The sequence below is a fragment of the Lissotriton helveticus genome, chromosome 2_1 (genome assembly GCF_964261635.1).
Source record: "Lissotriton helveticus chromosome 2_1, aLisHel1.1, whole genome shotgun sequence".
Taxonomy (NCBI): Eukaryota; Metazoa; Chordata; class Amphibia; order Caudata; family Salamandridae; genus Lissotriton; species Lissotriton helveticus.
Genome location: NC_136059.1, coordinates 1,426,342,601 through 1,426,362,552, shown reverse-complemented (window position 1 = coordinate 1,426,362,552; position 19,952 = coordinate 1,426,342,601). Strand labels below are relative to the sequence as shown.

At 44.8% G+C, this 19,952-nt stretch overlaps 1 protein-coding gene across 2 annotated transcripts in view; it reads left to right on the top strand.

Moving 5' to 3' along the window:
* ERCC3 (ERCC excision repair 3, TFIIH core complex helicase subunit) overlaps window positions 1–19,952 on the top strand; it is a 2,074,468-nt gene that overhangs the window by 1,235,979 nt on the left and 818,537 nt on the right. For both annotated transcript variants that reach the window (XM_078676352.1, XM_078676351.1), the window contains exon 9: window positions 6,355–6,669. In XM_078676352.1, the coding sequence (XP_078532478.1) occupies window positions 6,355–6,669 (315 nt within the window). The remainder of the gene's footprint in view (window positions 1–6,354; window positions 6,670–19,952) is intronic.

The window sequence follows — 19,952 nt, the reverse complement described above, 5'->3', positions numbered from 1 at the left end:
GACCAATACAGAGGAGTTATTGATTACCAGGGTAGCCAGGAGGGTCTGGATATTGGGAAGAAATGAGGGGGTGGGTTGGGGGGGACGATAGATTAGGACAAAAGTGAGGGGGGCCAGGTACCAGGTGGTCCACATCAGGGATAGGGGGGGATGGGAGAACTTGAAAATTGAGGTCAGTACGAGCTATTAGGGCCACTCCTCCGCCCCGCTTGCCATCTGGGCGATCCGCTCGAATGGCGGAGTATGACGATGGTAAGGCGGCAAGCACGTTGGGCAGGGAGTCGGTCTTGAACCAGGTCTCAGTTAAAAATAAGAGATCTGGTTCATGGAAGTCGAGGTAGTTAAATAGGTCGTATTGATGGTTGACTGCAGACCTAGTGTTCAGGAGGGCAGCCGAAGTGTTAAACAGAGGAACAGGAAGGCCAGGGGGTGAGAGGGGAATAGAAGAGGATGAGAGAGGTAGTGAAGCTAGGTGTGATACAATCCCGGGGGGGGGGGTGAGGTGGGGGGATGTATAGGCCAAGACATTGAAGATAGGTCGAAGTGGAAAGGTCAATAGAACCAGGGGCCCAGTGCTGACATAGTTGGGAAGGTGAATACGTGATAAAACCGGCAGCATCTCGTGCCCCTAGCCCCGGTCGGCCGCGGATGGGCGCAGACGGGCTTAACTCAGGCGCAACTCCGGCGCGCCACCGTCGCGCCCGCTGCGCTCGTCCGCTGCGCTGACGCATAGGGGACATTTAAATAGGTTGATGACGAGGGTGGGCGGAGTCAGCAGGGCGGGTTGGGAGGATTTTTTTTAAAAAAAAGTAGCGTCCACCGCTCGTAGTCAGCGGGACTAAGAAGGAGCTGGGCTGCTTGTCGTCAGCAGAGGAAGCAGGCAAGTTTTAAAATTAAGTTAAATTCCAGGTGCCACCCACGAGCGAGCCCTCTGCCACAGGGCTGCTCGAGTACACTGGAAAAAAGGGGGCGGAGCCTAAATAGGCTGATGACGAGGGTGGGCGGAGTCAGCAGGGCGGGTTGGGAGGGGTTTTTAAAAAAAAAAAGTAGCGTCCACCGCTCGTAGTCAGCGGGACTAAGAAGGAGCTGGGCTGCTTGTCGTCAGCAGAGGAAGCAGGCAAGTTTTAAAATTAAGTTAAATTCCAGGTGCCACCCACGAGCGAGCCCTCTGCCACAGGGCTGCTCGAGTACACTGGAAAAAAAGGGGGCGGAGCCTAAATAGGCTGATGACGAGGGTGGGCGGAGTCAGCAGGGCGGGTTGGGAGGGTTTTTTTTAAAAAAAAGTAGCGTCCACCGCTCGTAGTCAGCGGGACTAAGAAGGAGCTGGGCTGCTTGTCGTCAGCAGAGGAAGCAGGCAAGTTTTAAAATTAAGTTAAATTCCAGGTGCCACCCACGAGCGAGCCCTCTGCCACAGGGCTGCTCGAGTACACTGGAAAAAGGGGGCGGAGCCTAAATAGGCTGATGACGAGGGTGGGCGGAGTCAGCAGGGCGGGTTGGGAGGTTTTTTTTAAAAAAAAGTAGCGTCCACCGCTCGTAGTCAGCGGGACTAAGAAGGAGCTGGGCTGCTTGTCGTCAGCAGAGGAAGCAGGCAAGTTTTAAAATTAAGTTAAATTCCAGGTGCCACCCACGAGCGAGCCCTCTGCCACAGGGCTGCTCGAGTTATATTACGTTTCTTGTTATGCACTTGTGCCTCTGCCCTCATAAAGAGTTCAGAGGATTAATTTAGAAATAACACACATATATATTTTGAATATATAACCTGTGTGGTGTCCTTTCAATTGGTATTAAAGGGATAGCATATGGTAAAACAGCTGGCTTCACATGCCCTCTTGAGTTAAGCCTAAGACTGCTTTTGTCCATGCTACCACTAGGATAGCTGGTCTATAAGGTTGACTTTACAACCATCACCATAAGGGTTGCTTGGACTGGTGCAACGTGCTCACTAGAATAGTGAACATCATATACCAGGCCAACTTCTCACAAGCTCCACCTATGTGTGGGGCACGGAACACTTTACAAGTGACGTCATTTTAAAAATGTAGGCCTAGTCAAAGGCATATTAACTTTTTTTTTTTAAATGTCAATTAAAGACTTGCACCTACAGTGTAGAGACGGCATCTTCCAAGCTTTCGTAGTGATCCGTAATTTTAGCCAAAACATTTAGAAAGTGGGGTAAAAAACTGCAGTGCGCCTTTTAAGCCTCAAGGACGATTCTCCAGTCCCAGAGGGCTTTGGTATTGCAGTTGATTGGCAGGTCAGGCTTACACTTTACAGTTGGGATTATTGAACACTTAGCTTGCCATTTGTTTATTAAATGTATCTAACTTTGTTTTTTTATATTTTTTATTTTTTTACAGAGTTTTATATAGCGCAAATGTGACCCGATTCGGGTATCAGAGCGCTTTACATAGCACCAGTTGCATTACATGAGGACACATTCATTTTTGTTGGGCACAGGGAGATTAAGTGATTTGCTCAGAATCACAGGATGTTCAGCGTCCTTGCCGAGACTCGAACCCAGTTCCTCAATTTCGAGGCCGACCACCCTAGCCGTTAGGCCAACTCCTGGTTCAATATTGACCAATGTTGTCCATCTTCGACTACCATTAGTGTAATCAGGCTTTCTGCTTTTATTTACCACCAGTAGATGCCATGCCTTCGGTGCTTGTCAATTGGCTCCAATTCTAGAAACTCTCAAGAAATGATCCCCATGCCTTGGGTGTCCTGTGCTTTCCTGACAACCACACTGTTCATGATCGGCGAATATGTAAGAAAACGTGTTGCAGAGCGGGCATGTCTGGACATCATTCTGTAATAATAGGGAACATTCCAGACCTTCATCCTCAACTGGGGTTCTCAGTTAACAAAAAACAGGGTTTCTTTTGCTTATACCTCCGTGTTTTCTAATGCCGATGTTTACCCTTCTTGAGGAAAGAGCAAAGGAAAGTCAAAGGGAACACAGGTAACTCTATTTCCACTGTTCCGTTTGAATGTCGAATTGTGTGAAATAAAAGTTGAAGAAAATGAGAACACCAGTGTTGCCATCACAACTCTGCATGTGGGAACTCCAAGTCAGTATGTCAGATGTTAAAAATCAGATCCTCTCCCATTCGACACAGAGGCCCACAATTATTGAACGCGTTGTAGGGGAGTAGGGTCTGCTTCCTATGGTCACCCCCACTTTTTTCTGTGATTCTCTGGTTTTTCGACTTTAGTGTGACTGTGGGCCTGCTAATCAGACCCACAGCCCAGCTGTTCTCTCTCTAAATTGATACCATGTACTTTAGGTACATACCAGATTGGGTATTGGGTCACCTTTGTGAGCCCCTGTATAGTGTACCATAGGTACCCAGGGCATAGGTGCATCCAAGGCCTACCAGGGGCTGCAGCATGTATTATGCCACCCCTGGCTGGCCCTCCAAACTGACATCACAGGTTGATCATTCAGCTTTGGCAAGGTGTTGTAATCACCCCTTACTTAGATATAGTATACCTATATCTACTTTATATATAGACACAAAGGCACCTATAAGTCACTCCTATGGTAGGCCTCGACAATCCTGGAGGCAGAGTGCTTGGTTTTATGTGAGAGGGTGCCCTAGCATGAGCTGAGCCCCTCTGCAGCTTTGGGAACCATCTCCTTATAGCTGTTCTATGATATAGCCATACCATATACTCTTAAGTGCATTATAATCCTTGCGGTTAATGCTAACTTTGGCCTGGCTTTATCAAAACATGTTGTGTAAGGTGTCAAACACTTTGGAATACCACCCCCCCGCCCCCCCCTGCCAATTCTGGCGGCGGGAATAGCATTCCACTCTTCTAGAGGGAAAAGACATGTATGTTACTGCTTTACCCGGTTAAAGTTAAACCGAGCCTCAGCATCACAAAATGGATGCTGCTGCCACAGACACGAGTCTGACCACCTGGTGCTTGGGGGAGTCTTGGTAACGACGCCAAAACCTCCTGTGATTCTGGGCAAATCACTTAATCTCCCTGTGCCTAAAATGAATGTGTGTCCTCATGTAACGTAACTGGTGCTATGTAAAGTGCTCTGATACCCAATTCGGGTCGGGTCTAGTTTGCGCTATATAAAACTAAAAAAAAAGGGCGGCCTGGACAATTGGTTTCCTGTCCAGGGAGGTGCCAGCACCTCCCCAGACAGGGGTTTTGTGTATTGGGGCAGGGAGGGCTGCATTCAATGAATGCATCTAGACACTGCCTGGGGCACACAAGGTGCTCCATGCATAGCCCGGTTCAAACCAGTTGCTGGGGCACTCCAGCTCCAGCTCTGGCGCGAAACTGGACAAAGGGAAAGTGGTGTAACCACCCCCTTCCCAGGTCCACCCATAGGACGGACCTAGGTAGGTAATCCAGCCCCTTAGCTTAGTAGAAGTATAGGAGCGGTGTCCCCAGGACTTTAGATTATCCAGGAAAGAAACTCTTGGACATTCAACATTCTATACTGACTAGAGGACGGAAGACCTCTCCCTTGTGGTCAAGGAGTGACCACCCTGTGCAAACAGGCACCACCAGTAACTTGCCGGTCTGCTTTGTTGACGCTCCCGCCGGAACCCGAAGACTCAGCGACACAGGAACTGGACTCCCAGACTTTTTTAACTCCGACCCTCATCCACAGCAAAGCTGAGACCCGTGGCGGACACGAGAGACGTGGGACCAGAGACCCTGGACATCCTGCATTTTGCTAACAGCTCGACTTCCGAGGTACCCTCGCAGTCGTGCATTGGGGTACGAGAAGCCCCAGACCCGAGCGCCATTTGCACCGAAGCTCAGCCCTCCACGAGTGCCGCTCTTGCATTTCAGCTTGACGCGTCTTCCCGGTTCCTTGCCGGTTGGCTAGTGAGCCCCCTAAAGACTTTTCTTTTGAACTAAACTGCTTTCCTGGTTGCTCCAGCTTCCCTTCAAAGGAGAAGCGCCACAGACCTTGCTGGTCTGCAACAGAGCCAATCTCGACATCCTGCGTGGGTTGCGGTTGCCAAGTCTTGTTGGGTCCAATCCGGATACCGACACCGCAGTCAACTAGATCCTTCGTGGGACAGCTCGAATCCACCGCCTGGTCATCGTCGATGCCTCCTGGACCTCGTGGCTGAAGAGACAAGCTCACCTTCTTCACCTTCAAGCACGCGACATCGCCTGGTTCCTGGCTAGTGACCCAGACTCTGTCCCCTCTGCTTTCAGGTTCTTCACATCGCCGATCCACCCTTGGATCCACCCGGACACTTTTCCGCTGGTCGCCTGCAGCACTTCTTTGCAGATCTCCATAGAAAACGACGACGAAACCCGACACGAAAAGACACCTATGCACCCGGCTTACCTGGGTGAGGTAACAAAAGTACTCCGGTGCTCCCGTGGGTCTTGACTCTCAAAGTGTCCTAGTTTCAAAGGGTTCCATCCAGAAGAGTCCTGAACAGTAACTTTGTAACTACTTTGTTTCCCATTATAAGTCAATGGTAACTGTGTTTAGACACTGCACGTGTCTCCAGTGGGCCTCCTACTTCCTAACCTTTGGTTGTTTAGTGTAGTCCCAGCGATTCTACAGGCCCTAGGCCTGAGGTCCAACTCTCACGTGGTTCTTATACCACTTCCTTAGTATATGGTTTGTGAGGCCCCTAGGGCATACCTGTATTTGTGCAACTTATCGTATGCTAATTGAGTAACTTGTGATGTACTTTGACCTCTGACCTTATAAAGAGTGCAGAGGGGTTGTGTTAGAAATAAATACATATATATTTGATATATACCTTGTGTGGTGTCCTTTCATTTGGTATTCAAGGGATTATAATTGCTAAAATAGCTTGCTTCACATGCTCTCTGAAGTCTTAGCCTTTGAATGCTGGTCCATGCTACCACTAGGATAGCTTGTCTATAAGGTTGACTTTACAACCACCATCAATAAGGGTCGATTAGACTGGTGCAAGGTGCCCACTAGAATAGTGGACATCATATGCCAGGCTAACTTCTCACACACGTGCTTTCAAACATGAGTATAAAATTGAGACCGCAGTGTAGGGGTACATGACACAGTCATCTCACTTGAATGGATGTCTGATCGAAACAAGCATTTGCAATGCAACAGGTCTCGCATTTACGCGAGTTTGAGCTATTTGCAGTAAATGACAATGCTTTTTATTTATGTTTTTGTTTTTGAAACATAAATAAAAGGCATTACCATTTACAATGCCAATAGCTTAAACTTGTGTAAATGCGAGACCTATTGCATTGCAAATGCTTAGTCTTTCCAGGTCATGAAACACAGCCAAAGAAAAAACACATTTGAGTTGACTGCCTGCTTGTAGGTTTCGGTTTCTCACAATGTTGTTTCTTATCCAACAGGTGCCGGGAAGTCTCTGGTAGGGGTTACAGCTGCATGCACTGTGAGGAAACGGTGTCTGATTCTCGGTAATTCTGCAGTCTCTGTGGAGCAGTGGAAGGCCCAGTTCAAGATGTGGTCAACTGTTGACGATAGCCAGATCTGTAGGTTCACCTCAGAAGCCAAAGAGAAGCCTATTGGCTGCTCCATTACTATTAGCACTTACTCAATGTTGGGACATACTACCAAGAGATCGTGGGAGGCTGAGCAAGTGATGGATTGGCTAAAACGTCAAGAGTGGGGATTGATGATCCTTGACGAAGTGCACACAATACCAGGTATCAACTTTGTTCTATATGGTATATCCTTATTTCGCATTAGACTAATGTTTTCCCGTATTACTTTTTTCTCTTATCGACCTGCCTTTGTCATTGCTTTCCTTCCGACTGCTAATCATCCTCTTGTTGCCATTTCCCTCCTGTCTTATTGTGTCATTCTGTTTGTTATGGCCTTTTTCGTGTTCCTCCTGTTCCTTAGCTTCTACCTTCTCTTCTCAATCCCTTTCTTTACTATTCTTTTTTTTTCCTCTCTTCTAATCTTGGTCTATTATTTATCTCATGTATTTGGCTCTCCTTCGCTGTCTTATCTCACTAACTATGATACCACTTTGCTACCACCAATGGAATGAATGCTCTTTTCATCTTCAAATTAGACTGTAGACAGCACTGTCAGATTGATTGTGCTTAAGGAACAGTTCTGTCGCCTCAAATTCTTTTTAGGTGTCACTTTTTACTCTGTCAACCTCTTCTGATTTCACAAATTACATCAATTAATGGTAATTTTTTTAATTGGACATAGAAATTAGTTTTCATGACACTTCCAATCACTCAGCTGAACAGTATCATTGCCATAAATGATTCGCCTCACTTTTTCACTTAGATATACTTCATAAATGAAGCCCTTTATTGGTTTAAACTAAGCCTGTCCTAGACAAAATAGAAAGAAATCTAGGGCCCTGATTTAGATTTCGGCGGTAGGGTTACCCCGTCACAACGGTGACGGATATCCTGTCTGCCGAAATATAAATCCCAAAATATCCTATTGGATTTATATTTCGGCGGATGGGATATCCTTCACTGTTGGGACGGAGTATCCCATCCGCTGAAGTCTAAATCAGGCCCTTGGTATACGTTGGTTGCTTCCTCTTCAAGTTCCTGCCCTGCCATGATGTTAGTCTTAGAAACATTAGTTACTGTATTTAAAGCAGCAATTTCCAGTCCTATATTCATTATAGTTTCCTTTTTAGGTTTTGCCTGGCGAAAGCTGCGCTCTGCGCAGCTTTTTCGCGCAGGCGAAAACCTAATGAGAACTGTAGTGTGGGTTTGGGTCGGCCCTCGTCATTTATTGGCTGGCTCCATAAATGGAGCATAGCCATTGGACGAGGGGCCTGTCCGTCAATGTCGGACCAGATTCGGGGGCGTTCCCGAGATTCTTTGGCTTTTGCCGACGTCACGCGACGTCAGCCGAAAGCCGGGAACGCCCCCGAATCTGGTCCGGCATTGCCGGCACTTCTGCGTCTCTCCACCCCCCTTTCCCGCCCCCTCCCGCTTGTTTCCTGATGCTGGCCTCGCAATGGCGCTGCGTCTCTCCTCCCCCTTTCCCGCCCCCTCCCGCTTGTTTCCTGATGCCCGCCTTCCTGCTCCGGCCGTCGTGTGCACAGCCGTTTTGCCCGTGAAAATCACCGCCGCAGCCCCGGGGCCGCGGAGAAGCCGAGGGAACAACCGCTGACGTCACCCGGGAGCCGCGCTACCATTGGTTCAGGCTGCGGGAGGCTCGCCGGGCGACCTGCGCGGTGATTGGCTGCCTTTTTTCCCTCGGTTTGCGGTGAGTGCTGTGCTCGGGGGTCTGCTTGCGGGTGTTCTGCGATGGCGGGAGGAGACGAGGAGCGGAGGTTTTTTGGGACATTGGGAGGGAGAGCGGGCCGGGTGGTGTAGACGCTGGCGTTCGGGGCATTTCAACCGAGGCCGCGTTTCGAAGCGCTTGGCGAGCCTAGTGCGAGGTATGCATCCTCCTGTTAATGTGTCTGATTGGCCGGGAACGCGGTCGTTGCTTTGGGTTGACCTCGCTGATGGAAGGCATTTGCAAGTTTCTTTGTTCTATATAAACATTCTTCTGGTGCCTGTGCAAGCTATCGTCGATGGCTGCCATCTCAAGGTCAGGCGGTAAAACTGCCGGGTTGTCAGTTTAATTGGTCACGCCCTTATACTAACGGAGAAAATGACAAACTAGAAAGCATTTGCCTGACTCTAACATGGTTATAGCGGTGGCGCGTATCCACGTCCATATGTGCAATCTGGTTTGTGTAGTTCCTGTCACAGTTCTCAGAAGCTCTGCGCGTTCTGCTGTAACCCCGCCCCCCTGCCTCCCTCATCTTCCTCCGCTGCTTCCCGGCCCCGTTCCACAGCCCTAGCCCCGCTGCCGTCTCCGTCGTTCCCCACCAGCACCATGCCGGCCGTGTCCAAGGGGGACAGAATCCCTCAAATTTATAGTGTGAGACCTACATGTATCCTGAGGTACAGTGCTAGACTGGCCATGCTATTTTGTATCTGCTGCTACCGAATTAAACTATTTAGCTATGGTTTCCTGAAATTTGGTTGCAGGTAAATTTCAGTGTTCTCTTAAATTGTACTGTCTCATTGCTGGCTTGTAATAAGGTTTTCAACTTGGACATGGGAGAGAACCTGCTTTATTTGATGCTGTGGATTAAATCTGCAGTACGTAGAAATTGGTTGCCTTGGACGCTGGGTTGTATTTAATCTCTTTGATGCAGTTGGTCGCGGGTGGCTCTATTAAAGTTTGTAGCTAGAGTTCAGTATATCTTTATGAAGTGGTTTGCTTGTGCCTCCGTGTGCCCCTGTTGCCCGCTTGTGCTGTGTGGGTGTGTGTGGAGGGCTCTGTGTGGCTGTGTGTGTAGGAAACTTTGTGTGGCTGTGTGTGTGGGGGGCTTTGTGTGGCTGTGTGTGTTGGGGGCTCTGTGTGTGTGTGGGGGGGGGCTCTGTGTGTGTTTGTGTGTGTCATTTGCGAGAGATAAAGCTAGTGGCATTGTAAATGACAATGCCATTTATTTATGTTAAAAAAAACATAAATAAAAATGTCAAGAGCAATGCCAATAGCTCTAACTTTAACAAAGGCAAAACCATTGCATTGTAAATGCTTGTTTTGTCTGGCAGCTACATGGAATTGAGAACAAACATCTGACGATGCAGTTGTAGATTGCTGACTCCAGTGCACTGTTGAATAGATATAATAAAAACATTGAGAACGATTGCAGACCTAACTCAAAATCTCCCTGAGAATATCAGAAGAGAGACAATTATTTTGGTGCAAGAGCAGAAAATTGAAATGAATCCAGACCGCAATAACACCAACTGTGCAAGAAGGACTCCATTCATCAGCTATTGTAACTGCTTCAAGTGGATGTCAATGCCGTCATGGCCCTATATGCAGACAGCATTCTAAATTACAGGACACTCCATAGTAGAAGTTAAAACTTGCAGGAGGCATTTGATAAACCTCCTGAACCCCCCCACCCCCTTTGCAAAGGAAAAACAAAAGCACTCACTAAAAAAATATACTACAGAGAAACAATTGATTTCCAGAAGGATTCTTAAACACATAATGTGCATGGTGTCTGAAGGGGATCGTCTTCGCTCAGAATTCCCTGGTTCCCCTCCCCCCCACACCCCCACACTCCTGCCATTTTAAAACCAAAACCTGCCGTAATAGTTCCTTCCCAGGATAGGTCAACATTGGCCCCCTCATCCAAACTAAGTTAAATAAAATATATATCTGTTGACCAGTTCCATCTCCCACCACCCCCAGCCGACAAGTACTTCTCATGCTCTGTAACCTTTATCTGAATGTCTATGTTCTGGTGGTGCCTTTCAAATAATATTAACTAGAGCGACCCTTGCTCATTTGATTGTTTGCACACATTAGCTGATGAATTTATGACAAATTGTATTGTCTTGTGTGTTCTCTCTCTCCTTTAAGATGTGAAATATTTTATTATGGTGTATTCATTTTTACATTAGTCAATGTTAAATTGTCTTTACACATTTTTACTAGATCGATATCGGAACGGTTTATAAAAGTACACCTGCTTTTATTAAATTTATGTTTATATATGATTTATGATCTTGTGGCACTATATACTCTTGTTGGTGGATCCATTAGTTTGTAAATGTGAGCCGGTATGACCAGTGAAGTGTGTGGTGATTGTGATAAGTGAGTGCTTGTGGTTGAGGTAAGGCCGGAAGCCAAAGCGAATACTTGCAGATTTGATATTCTATTGGGCTGTCGTTGAGATTTGCCAGCACGACTCCTCGCTCCCTGTCTTGTTGTGCACGATAGTACAAAGGGCGTCCAGGTTGCACTCCCTTATTTTTAAGCTTACTGTAACGTTGCTTCCAAGATCCAGTTCTTCTGTCTCTGGGGAAGATCCACCCAGTCAAAGAATCTGGTTACAGTGTCAGTCGAAACCTGTAGCTTAACAGGGAATACAGGGCATATTTGATTCCTATTTCATGTAGCCTATGTTTACCCTCAATGAAGGACACTCTCCGTTGGTGAACAGCAGTGGGGAATTCAGGAATACAATCACTTTCTTGTATTCCACTGCAGTCTTTCCTTTCTCTTGTGCTTCTAGTTTGATATAGTCTTTTTTTCTTTATAAAGGAGAAGTCGAGCTACTAATGGTCTGAGAGGAGCACTATGTGGGGGGGATCCTGCTGGAACTCGATGGGCTCTTTCAAATCCGAATGAAGAAGCTATTCCCACTGCCACCCCTAATATTTTTTTCCAGCCCTCCAAGAACATGGTCTTGCTTTTCCGACTGCTGGCTTGGACAGGCTTAGGGTCCTGATGTTATCCCTTTAAGCATGACCCTCAGCATCTTTCAACGCAATATGCCAGAAAATGGGTGCTCTCAGTCAAGTCTTTCAGCTAATCCTAGATGTCCTCAGTACTGGTTTGAGGTCAGAAACCAAGTTTTCAGTTTTGCTCATACACTCTACCAATTTCCATTGGTTATATCGAGTTGGGCCAATGTCCATTACAATGTGGATTTTATTCCCTCGTGCTGCACCTTCGTAGCCACTAAAATAGAGCCCAACTTATCATCCTTGTTAAGGCACTACAGTAAAGATGAAGGCAAGGATGCTAATGCAATGTTTTTGAACCCTGAATATTGCACATCACATGTAGTCGCCTTCATTTTAGAGTTATTTCCCCATTGTAAAGGGATTGTTCCTGTCCAGTGATCTGTATCAAGTTCCTGAAAGGGCATTTGGGTCGTTGTTGGGCTAAATGGGCCGGGTCCCCTGCTGCAGTCCGATGTCTACCCCTTTCTGGCGTGTAGTTGGCTTGTACAAGATCCCGCTTTCTCTTCTTATTGTTTTGATATGACAATCATAAGAACAAATGGCACTTAACCCTAACATTCAGGCTCCTTCCCCCCTCTTCCTCTTGCTTGCTGGGGAGCACAGCACAGCCAGATTTTAGGACACCTCTCTTTATTTTGCTGGTGCACAAGTCTGCCATAAAATCTCAGTCACTTATTTATTTATTTGAAAAGTTTTATTAAGCGTGAACATGACCCTTGTGGGTATCAGAGCGCTGTACACAGAGGCAGAAGCATGCATGAACTCAGAACAGTTGAGGTCAATATTGTAAAACAACAAGGAGTAAACAATCAAAGTCAGATACCGGGTAGAAGGCCCTATTAGTTCAGTTTCTCATATAGTGCAAAATATGTCCCGTAACATTCAGTAAAACAATCATATAGTGGCTCGTCACAGCATAGAGTAAATGACAAATCTGTAATCGACCCAAGAAGTATTCTTCTATTATAGTTCCGTAAGGGCCCTAGAGTAAAATAGCAGTTTAGCATCCAATCAAAAATACATAACGAAAAATACGTTGGGATGAATGTCAAATCTGTCAACAAGGGGACTAGAGAAAGAGTACATGATGATGTAGTTAATGTCCACTCAGGAAAAGCCATTTGGCCTGTTTCTGTGATGTATTCCTATAGGTTCTGAATCGATCCCCCTATTCCTGACCCTATTCTGGTTAGTAAACTAACAAGTTAACTAAGTAATCAGCCCATGAGGCAGAAAATCCCCATGATGCAGATACCGTTATCTGACGCAGTCACACTACGGCACAGGAACTTGTTATCTGATTAGGTCATAACGCTTGCGATCTAATTAGACAAGCGATATTCCTCCAGCCCCTGATAAGGCATACGGAGTTCTCATAACAAATCAAACCTATGACAACCTGGGCAAAACCCTGCGGCCATTGTTTTGATTTCACCGAGAACTTCAGCAAAAGAATGTGCTAACGAGGAAGTCGTATGACATCCTTATTGACGTATCTATGTCCATCCTTACGTCAATCTCGGCACCTTAAAGGTATAAATATTACCGATCTTGCCCTATGCAAACACACGCGTGGTGACGAGACGGAGCAGCCATACTTGCCGAAGCGAAGAGCAGAGCAGACCCCGCTGGCGCAGCCCCGCCTTTCTGACGCGCTGAGAGACGCGCTGCTTTCTCCTGCCGAGAATTCCAGCCCCGGCGTTTCTGGGCAGCCCTCGCAGGCAGCCTGGAATATCGAGACCAGAGAGAGAGATACCATCCCTCATTCATCCTAACTTCCAGGTACAGAACTGAATAACCCCTCACAGAGAATTCTTTAGTTATTCACTTGGCAAAAACAAACTTAACTTAAACTGTAACTTTCTATTCCCGCCCACGTATTAGGCTTAGGTCAGGTACACGGGGTAGGCGTATTTAGAAACACTAGTTGAGTACGTTTAGTCAAATGTAAATGTGTATGTAATATATTTTAATCATTTTAAACCTTCATATGGCTTAGAAACCATATCAATGTTTTTACAGTATTATTTTATACTTCTGCTTTTAATGTATGCACTTTACTTAACTATAAGTATTGCAATAATATCGATCCATTTCTCTTGTATGAGAAAAGAGACTGATCAATAAATAACACCTTTTTATTGAACACGCCCGTCTCTTCCTTTTCTCTACATTCTGATGAGACTAAGAATGCACGTACTGACTGAGTAAAATAAATTGCCTTTTGTTCACACGACTCTCGAGATATACTCTTGATTAGGGGAGAGCAAAGTTGTCATGTTCTATGGTTGTCAGAAACTAAATCCCTTCTTGTCTAATCAGGGAAGTTAAGTCCTCCTTGAACATTCGAGAAAGTTTCTAGTGAACTCTGAGCTAAGCTGGCAAACCCAAAACTTTAAGTCTAGTATCGACAGTAGTAGACCTAGTTAACGTCTGGTCTAGGCCTTTACTGCTGTAGGTATTATTCCAATGCGCAGAGCCTATTGGGATGATAGGAACTACACTACATGGCGCCCAACGCGTTTGGAAAGGGCGATAAAACTAACGTAAGACATTTAGAGTAACTCAGTCGTGCTTTCTCACTCAGACCCCTTTTCCCATAATACTCCAAAGACGTCTGGAGTGGGTGAAAGGTAATATCCGCCAGACCTCGCAGGAGGGAACTCCTATGTATGGTTCTTGGTATAGTCAACGTTGAAGGATAAACAGTTCCAAAATATTGTGCATCTAATCTTTGTTTCCACAAGAAACCTGATCTGCAAACAAAAGAAATAACCATCCTGTCAGTAAAATGTCAGACAATGAGGATGAAAGAGAGGCAGTTAGATTAGCAACTGAACTCGCAGCAGCTGATGCTACTATGCAAGATGCAGACCCGGAGATAATACTCATCCCGGTCATCAAAAGGAGATCTATAACTCTAAAACTTATAGAAAATGGACTGACACCTAGAGGTGGCACAGTCATATTCGTAATTGAGGCACACGAATATCGGCAGACAGAGGTATACTATTCATGGATACATTTTCCAGCAGCAAATGCTGTAACAAAGTACTTCCACTATTACAAAATAGAGGAACCTCCTGAAATGTACACTCCTTTCGAGGAAGTGGAAGTACCACTTAAATTTCAAGAGCATTTGCTCTTATTTAATGGCGCCCTAAAACATAACAATCACATCACCAGGCTCGACCAGGAGCAACGTGGCCGGTCCTAGCCGGATACCCACCACATCCAGACATCGAAGGGATGTCTGCAGCAGAGCTGTTAACACAGCTAAAACAATTAATAAAAATACATAGACAATTAGTCCAATATGTGATGCGGACTTCAACAATTCAGCCAGCGATTAAACTTCCACAGCTGACCCCTCACCAGGGGAACACAAATAAAATTACACCACAGAACATCCAGTCCTGCCTAGGTAAAGTACCGGCTAAACGGGAACAGATACCATTCTGGTTGGCACAGAAAATCACCCAAATAGAGGCGGTGTTTCCAGACACCACCCCATTAGAAAAACACAGGATTCTGACTATCTGTCTTCCAATGGGAATCGCACCACACATTGAGGACTGTGACACTTGGGGTACAGTCTTTGCTTCCATCTACACAAAAACGCACGGTGTTCAATCCATTTCGGTAATACCAGATGTGCTAAAACAAATTCAAGACGAATATGGTCCGGAACCCGCTTTAACTCTTGGTATGAAATTACTAAAAGACTTCAAGCAGGTCTCGGCTATACTATTAGCCAACATAAAAGGAGAAGCAGCAAACGTGGCGATCCGCCAGAGGTTAAAAGAGACAGATATAGCAGACCAACCAGCTGAAATAGCCAGAATCATAGAAAAATCCTATGAGGAACTAGGCAGAGATAGTTTAGGTGGGATACCAGTAAAACCGCAACTAATTGAAAGGCCTGAAAAAATATTTTATAATAATAAATCTACATCACCAAAAAAGAACTGGGATGGAAACAAACAATCCAATCCTAAAGAAAAGAAATTCCAGTCCAGAGGAAGGTCTCCTAGGCGAAGAGAAAAATCTCCGAACCAGAGACACAGGTCACCACAAAGTGACCCCTCTGGGAATAGATATAACCTTAGAAATAGGGATAATATAAAAAAGCCTGATAGATATCAAGACATTGATACACGTCCCTCTCAATCTTTTCAGACTTCCTCGCAGAAATCGGAAAGAAGAGGACGATCAGAACAAAGAGAAGAGCACGCCAAGTCCAAAGACAAGGAACCTGCTCAGCTAAAAAAGAAATTACAATTTCCAAAAAAGAAGGTAGCCAGTATCAAGGTAGTTAACAATGCCGAGAATACTGAGGACACAACTGAAAAACGGGGAATGGGCTCAGACAATGCTAGACAGCGCAGCAGAAGTGAGCATAGCTCGCAAAGTCCTTATGAATCATCTGGAGACAGTGGACACGAATGAATATCTTCAAGTGGAAACTGCGGACACCAGAGTTAGCAAACCTCACAAAATATACGAAATAACATTGCGTATAGAGGGGGATAAGACTAGAAAAATTAGGGGACTATTTTGGGATAATCTCTCCAAGGGCTATGATATCCTTCTAGCTGAAAAAGACTGGCCACCAGAGTTTGTCAGGGAGTGCCCTCATGGCGAAGAAGTAATTATGCCTGCCTTCTCAAATCATATTCCAATTCATAAAAAATACACACTTGCCAGGAAATGGGCAGTGGCTCTAGCTCCTGCTTTATATAAAAATCACGTGGGATGGGATGAGGACTCTCCTCCTCACAAAATCCAGTTAAAATCACAACCTACTGCACAAAGACAGTACCCAATTAAGCAAGAAGCTACAAAACAGGTACATGAAATACTAGATCAGCTAGAATACCAGGGGGTGATTGAAACTTGCACCTCACAAATGAACAACCCTTTGTTTCCGGTCTCCAAACCAGACAATTCATATCGTCTAGTTTTGGATTATCGACACCTTAACACATGTTGCAAAACTTTTGCAGTGCAAAATTCACACAGTGCTGCACTAATGAATAACATAGTGCGCAAAAAATACAAAACAACCTTAGACATCTCTAATGGATTCTTTTGTCAAAACATAGCACCAGAGAGCAGATATTTAACTGCGTTCTCAATAAATGGCACTCAAAAACAATTCTGTCGGTTAGCCCAGGGGTACAAGAACAGCCCGGGGGTATTCTCAGCGAGAGTACCAGAATTACTACAACTATATGATGATGAAGCATCATCTTATGTCGATGACATTTACTTAACAGATGATGACTTGGAGACTCACTTGAAGAGAGTGAACACCATAATACTTGGGTTCGCAGCAGAGGGTTACAAATTCAACTTTAAAAAATCCAGAATTGCCCATCTGACAGTCCTATTCTTAGGATATGAATTATCAAGTGAAGGCAAAAGCCTGGCTGACAATTTTCTAGAAAAATGTGCCGTACTCCAAGCACCTAGAACACTAAAAAACCTACAGTCAATTCTAGGCTTCCTAAATTTCGGAAGAACATACATTGCAAATTACGCAGAAAGGGTCAAACCCCTTTATGATCTGATAAAACCAGATTTTAAAAGAACCAATTGGACTCAAATACACACAGAAATTCTGAGATCCTTACAAACAGACATGCTAATTAAAACAAAATTAGAAACACGTGATAACACACGCAATCTTGTGATTCGAGTCATCCCAGGGAGATGCGGATTCACATACCTGACCTCTAATGAGGGAGAAAAGGTACCAATTGCATTCAAATCGCACTTGTACACAGAAGCTGAAAAGAAGTTCAGCAGTACAGAAAAAATTGTTCATGCAGTTCAAACCGCAATAGCTAGAGAAAAAGATAAAGCTGACGGTAGACATATCATAGTCAGAACAGCAGAACCAGCCTTTGAGGCATTAACAACACCATGTAATTTGCCAACAACAGCATTGAATCCAAAGTGGATACAATGGGTGAATTCAATCACAACGGACAAAGTATACTATTACCTTGATCCAGAACTAGAAGAGTTGAAAAATCTAGAATATGAAAGAATATTCCCTCTGCCTATCGACATTCTGCCTTTACGACATTACGCCTGTGTAATTTATACAGACGGACATGCTCAACCCCCCGTTTGGGGAGAACAAGCATACAACCCCACATGTGGGATTACAAAAGAAGTGTGGCGCGGAGGTAAACTAAAACCTCTATTAACAAAAACACACTCAGTAGAAACTAATTCAGAACAACAAACTGAGATAGTAGCTTTGAAAATGGCGCTAGATAATGCGGATCACGAATTCCCGACACTTATAGTGTCAGATTCATATTACTGCATCAAATCATATAACAAGGATTTGCAGACATGGATTCAAAACGGTTACAAAGATGACACAGATGCACCAATAAAGCAGAAACTGCTCTGGGAACAAATAGCTCTTTTGAAAAAAGAACTACCAAAGACTCACGTGACACACTCACTGAGTCATCAGCGTGATGGCGTTCACGTTGCAGGGAATTCATTGGCTGAAACAGCCACAGCGGCAGCAACTAAAACTGCTCCCGTAGTTCGAAAAAAGCGTACATTAAAATACATTGACGGTGAAACAGTGCTGGCGGTGAAAACGTCAATCAAAGGCGACTGCTCAGCGTTACCGATCAACTACCCACTCAATTATACATACATAATCGATGCAAACTCCGTCCCTTTTGCTCGAATCCCTGGAGTGGGGGATAGAGTGATTCCAAACATGGACAGGAGAAACTTGTTAATCGCAGACGCACATATGGGCGAGGGTCTCAGACACCTCAAACTAAAAGATTCTCTGGAAGAATTACAATCAAGGTACTGGTGGCCAGGCATGAGCCTGCGTCACACCATGTTTGTAAAAAACTGCCCAAACTGCAACAGAGATCGCAGTGGGGAGAGAAACAGTTTAATACCTCGTCGTTTTACTCCAGAAAAAATCAAGAGTAAAAAGGAAGGGTTGCGATTAACATATACAGGCTAGTTTCTACTTATAATGTAGATCACCAGCACTCGGCTGACGTCCGGACTGTTATACAAAGATTTGCGAGTCTAAATGGCATATACGCTAAGAGCATGCTACGTTTGACCATTGTCTTCACTCTAGCACTCCAGCCTGAGGGGAAACATGACCAAATGAGCATAGTCCAGCGGGAATCTTCTCACTTCCTTCCTGAGGGTACGGGATGGTGTAAAGAAAAAACCAAGGCATAAAGCAATCTATAACGGAAAGGATATTAGGTTCGGGAGCTGGGTGGGTCAAACATCTAATAAGTGTCCAACGTAGTCTAAATAACTTGCCAAGAAATTCTCTGAAGGGATTCAGTGCGTACGAATTATTATTTGGAACTAGGATGATGATCTCTGACATTGATAGTCAGACTTCAGTGGTGAAAGAAAAAAGCTTTGATATCAAAGACCGTTTGGCTATTTTGCAGGACTTAAACAAAAAAAGAAAAGACCTGAGCAACATAAAGTTGAAACAACAGCCAACAACCACTGAAGAACCACCACCTGTCCCAGCAAGACCTGTCTGGATTCCAAAAGTCGGGGATCTAGTCAGGGAGAAGATCGCGGTAAAGAAGGAATTTGGGCCTTCTTACAGAAAAGCAGTTCCTGTCTTGTCTGTCAACGGGACAAGATCAGTTGTACTACCGCCACTTGCTGGTAAAAAGGAGAACCGAGTTGTATCCATCAAACAGGTAAAACCACAATCATGTGGCCGATAACAAACAGTAGGCCAAGTGGACTCCCAATAAGTAGCAGAACACCTAGGTTTGCTACCAGTACAGAGGTCCTAACAAAGAGGCTCATCACATTCGAAACGCCTACAGAAGAACAACAAGGACTATGCAACAATGCAATAGAACTCAGACCTCTGAAAACCCAAATAAAAACATTTAGCAGAGACACACCAATCTACAATGAAGTACCAAGTGAAAATGCAAGAAACAGAAATCCTGAGCCAATTGGAACAATTGACAGAACTGCATCCGGCTACTTCATAAACTTCGATGATTCCTCTGAAGGCTTCAGTGAATCAAAGACACAGCCATCATCAAAAACCTTTAAATATAAAGCTAAAGAACTTTTGAAACAACTAAAAGAAACATATCTGATTTCTCCATGGATTGAATTTTGGGTGGGTTTTGGTGCATTTATCCTCATACTTTGGCTCATCATGGTACTAACTTTGGGACGCTTCATTGAGGGAAAATATGCTAAAATGGACACAGCAAGTCAGAAAATCAACTTGATCCTCAAACCACACACATCTTCACACATCGAGAAAAGAGAACTTTCTTCAGTCAACTTCACAGCCAATCCGATACCTGGTGGGGTAGCCTGGGACAACACTGACTATGAAATTTATGGTCCGGTCGAAATCCTGAAATATCCACACCAAATTAAGATCTCATTGAGTGACTTTGCAAAACCAAGCTCATTTGCTGATGATTGGGACTTCGAAAGCATTAATAATATGATGTCTGACTTAGTAATGTCTGCTAAATTTACCAAACATGATTATTTGCAGGGTTCTACAAATTATGATAGTATGTACTGTTATAACCACTATGGTAACCATTTTCTACATAAATCTGCACAGCCTAGAAATGTTTTAAATTATAATCAATGGGAACATTGTG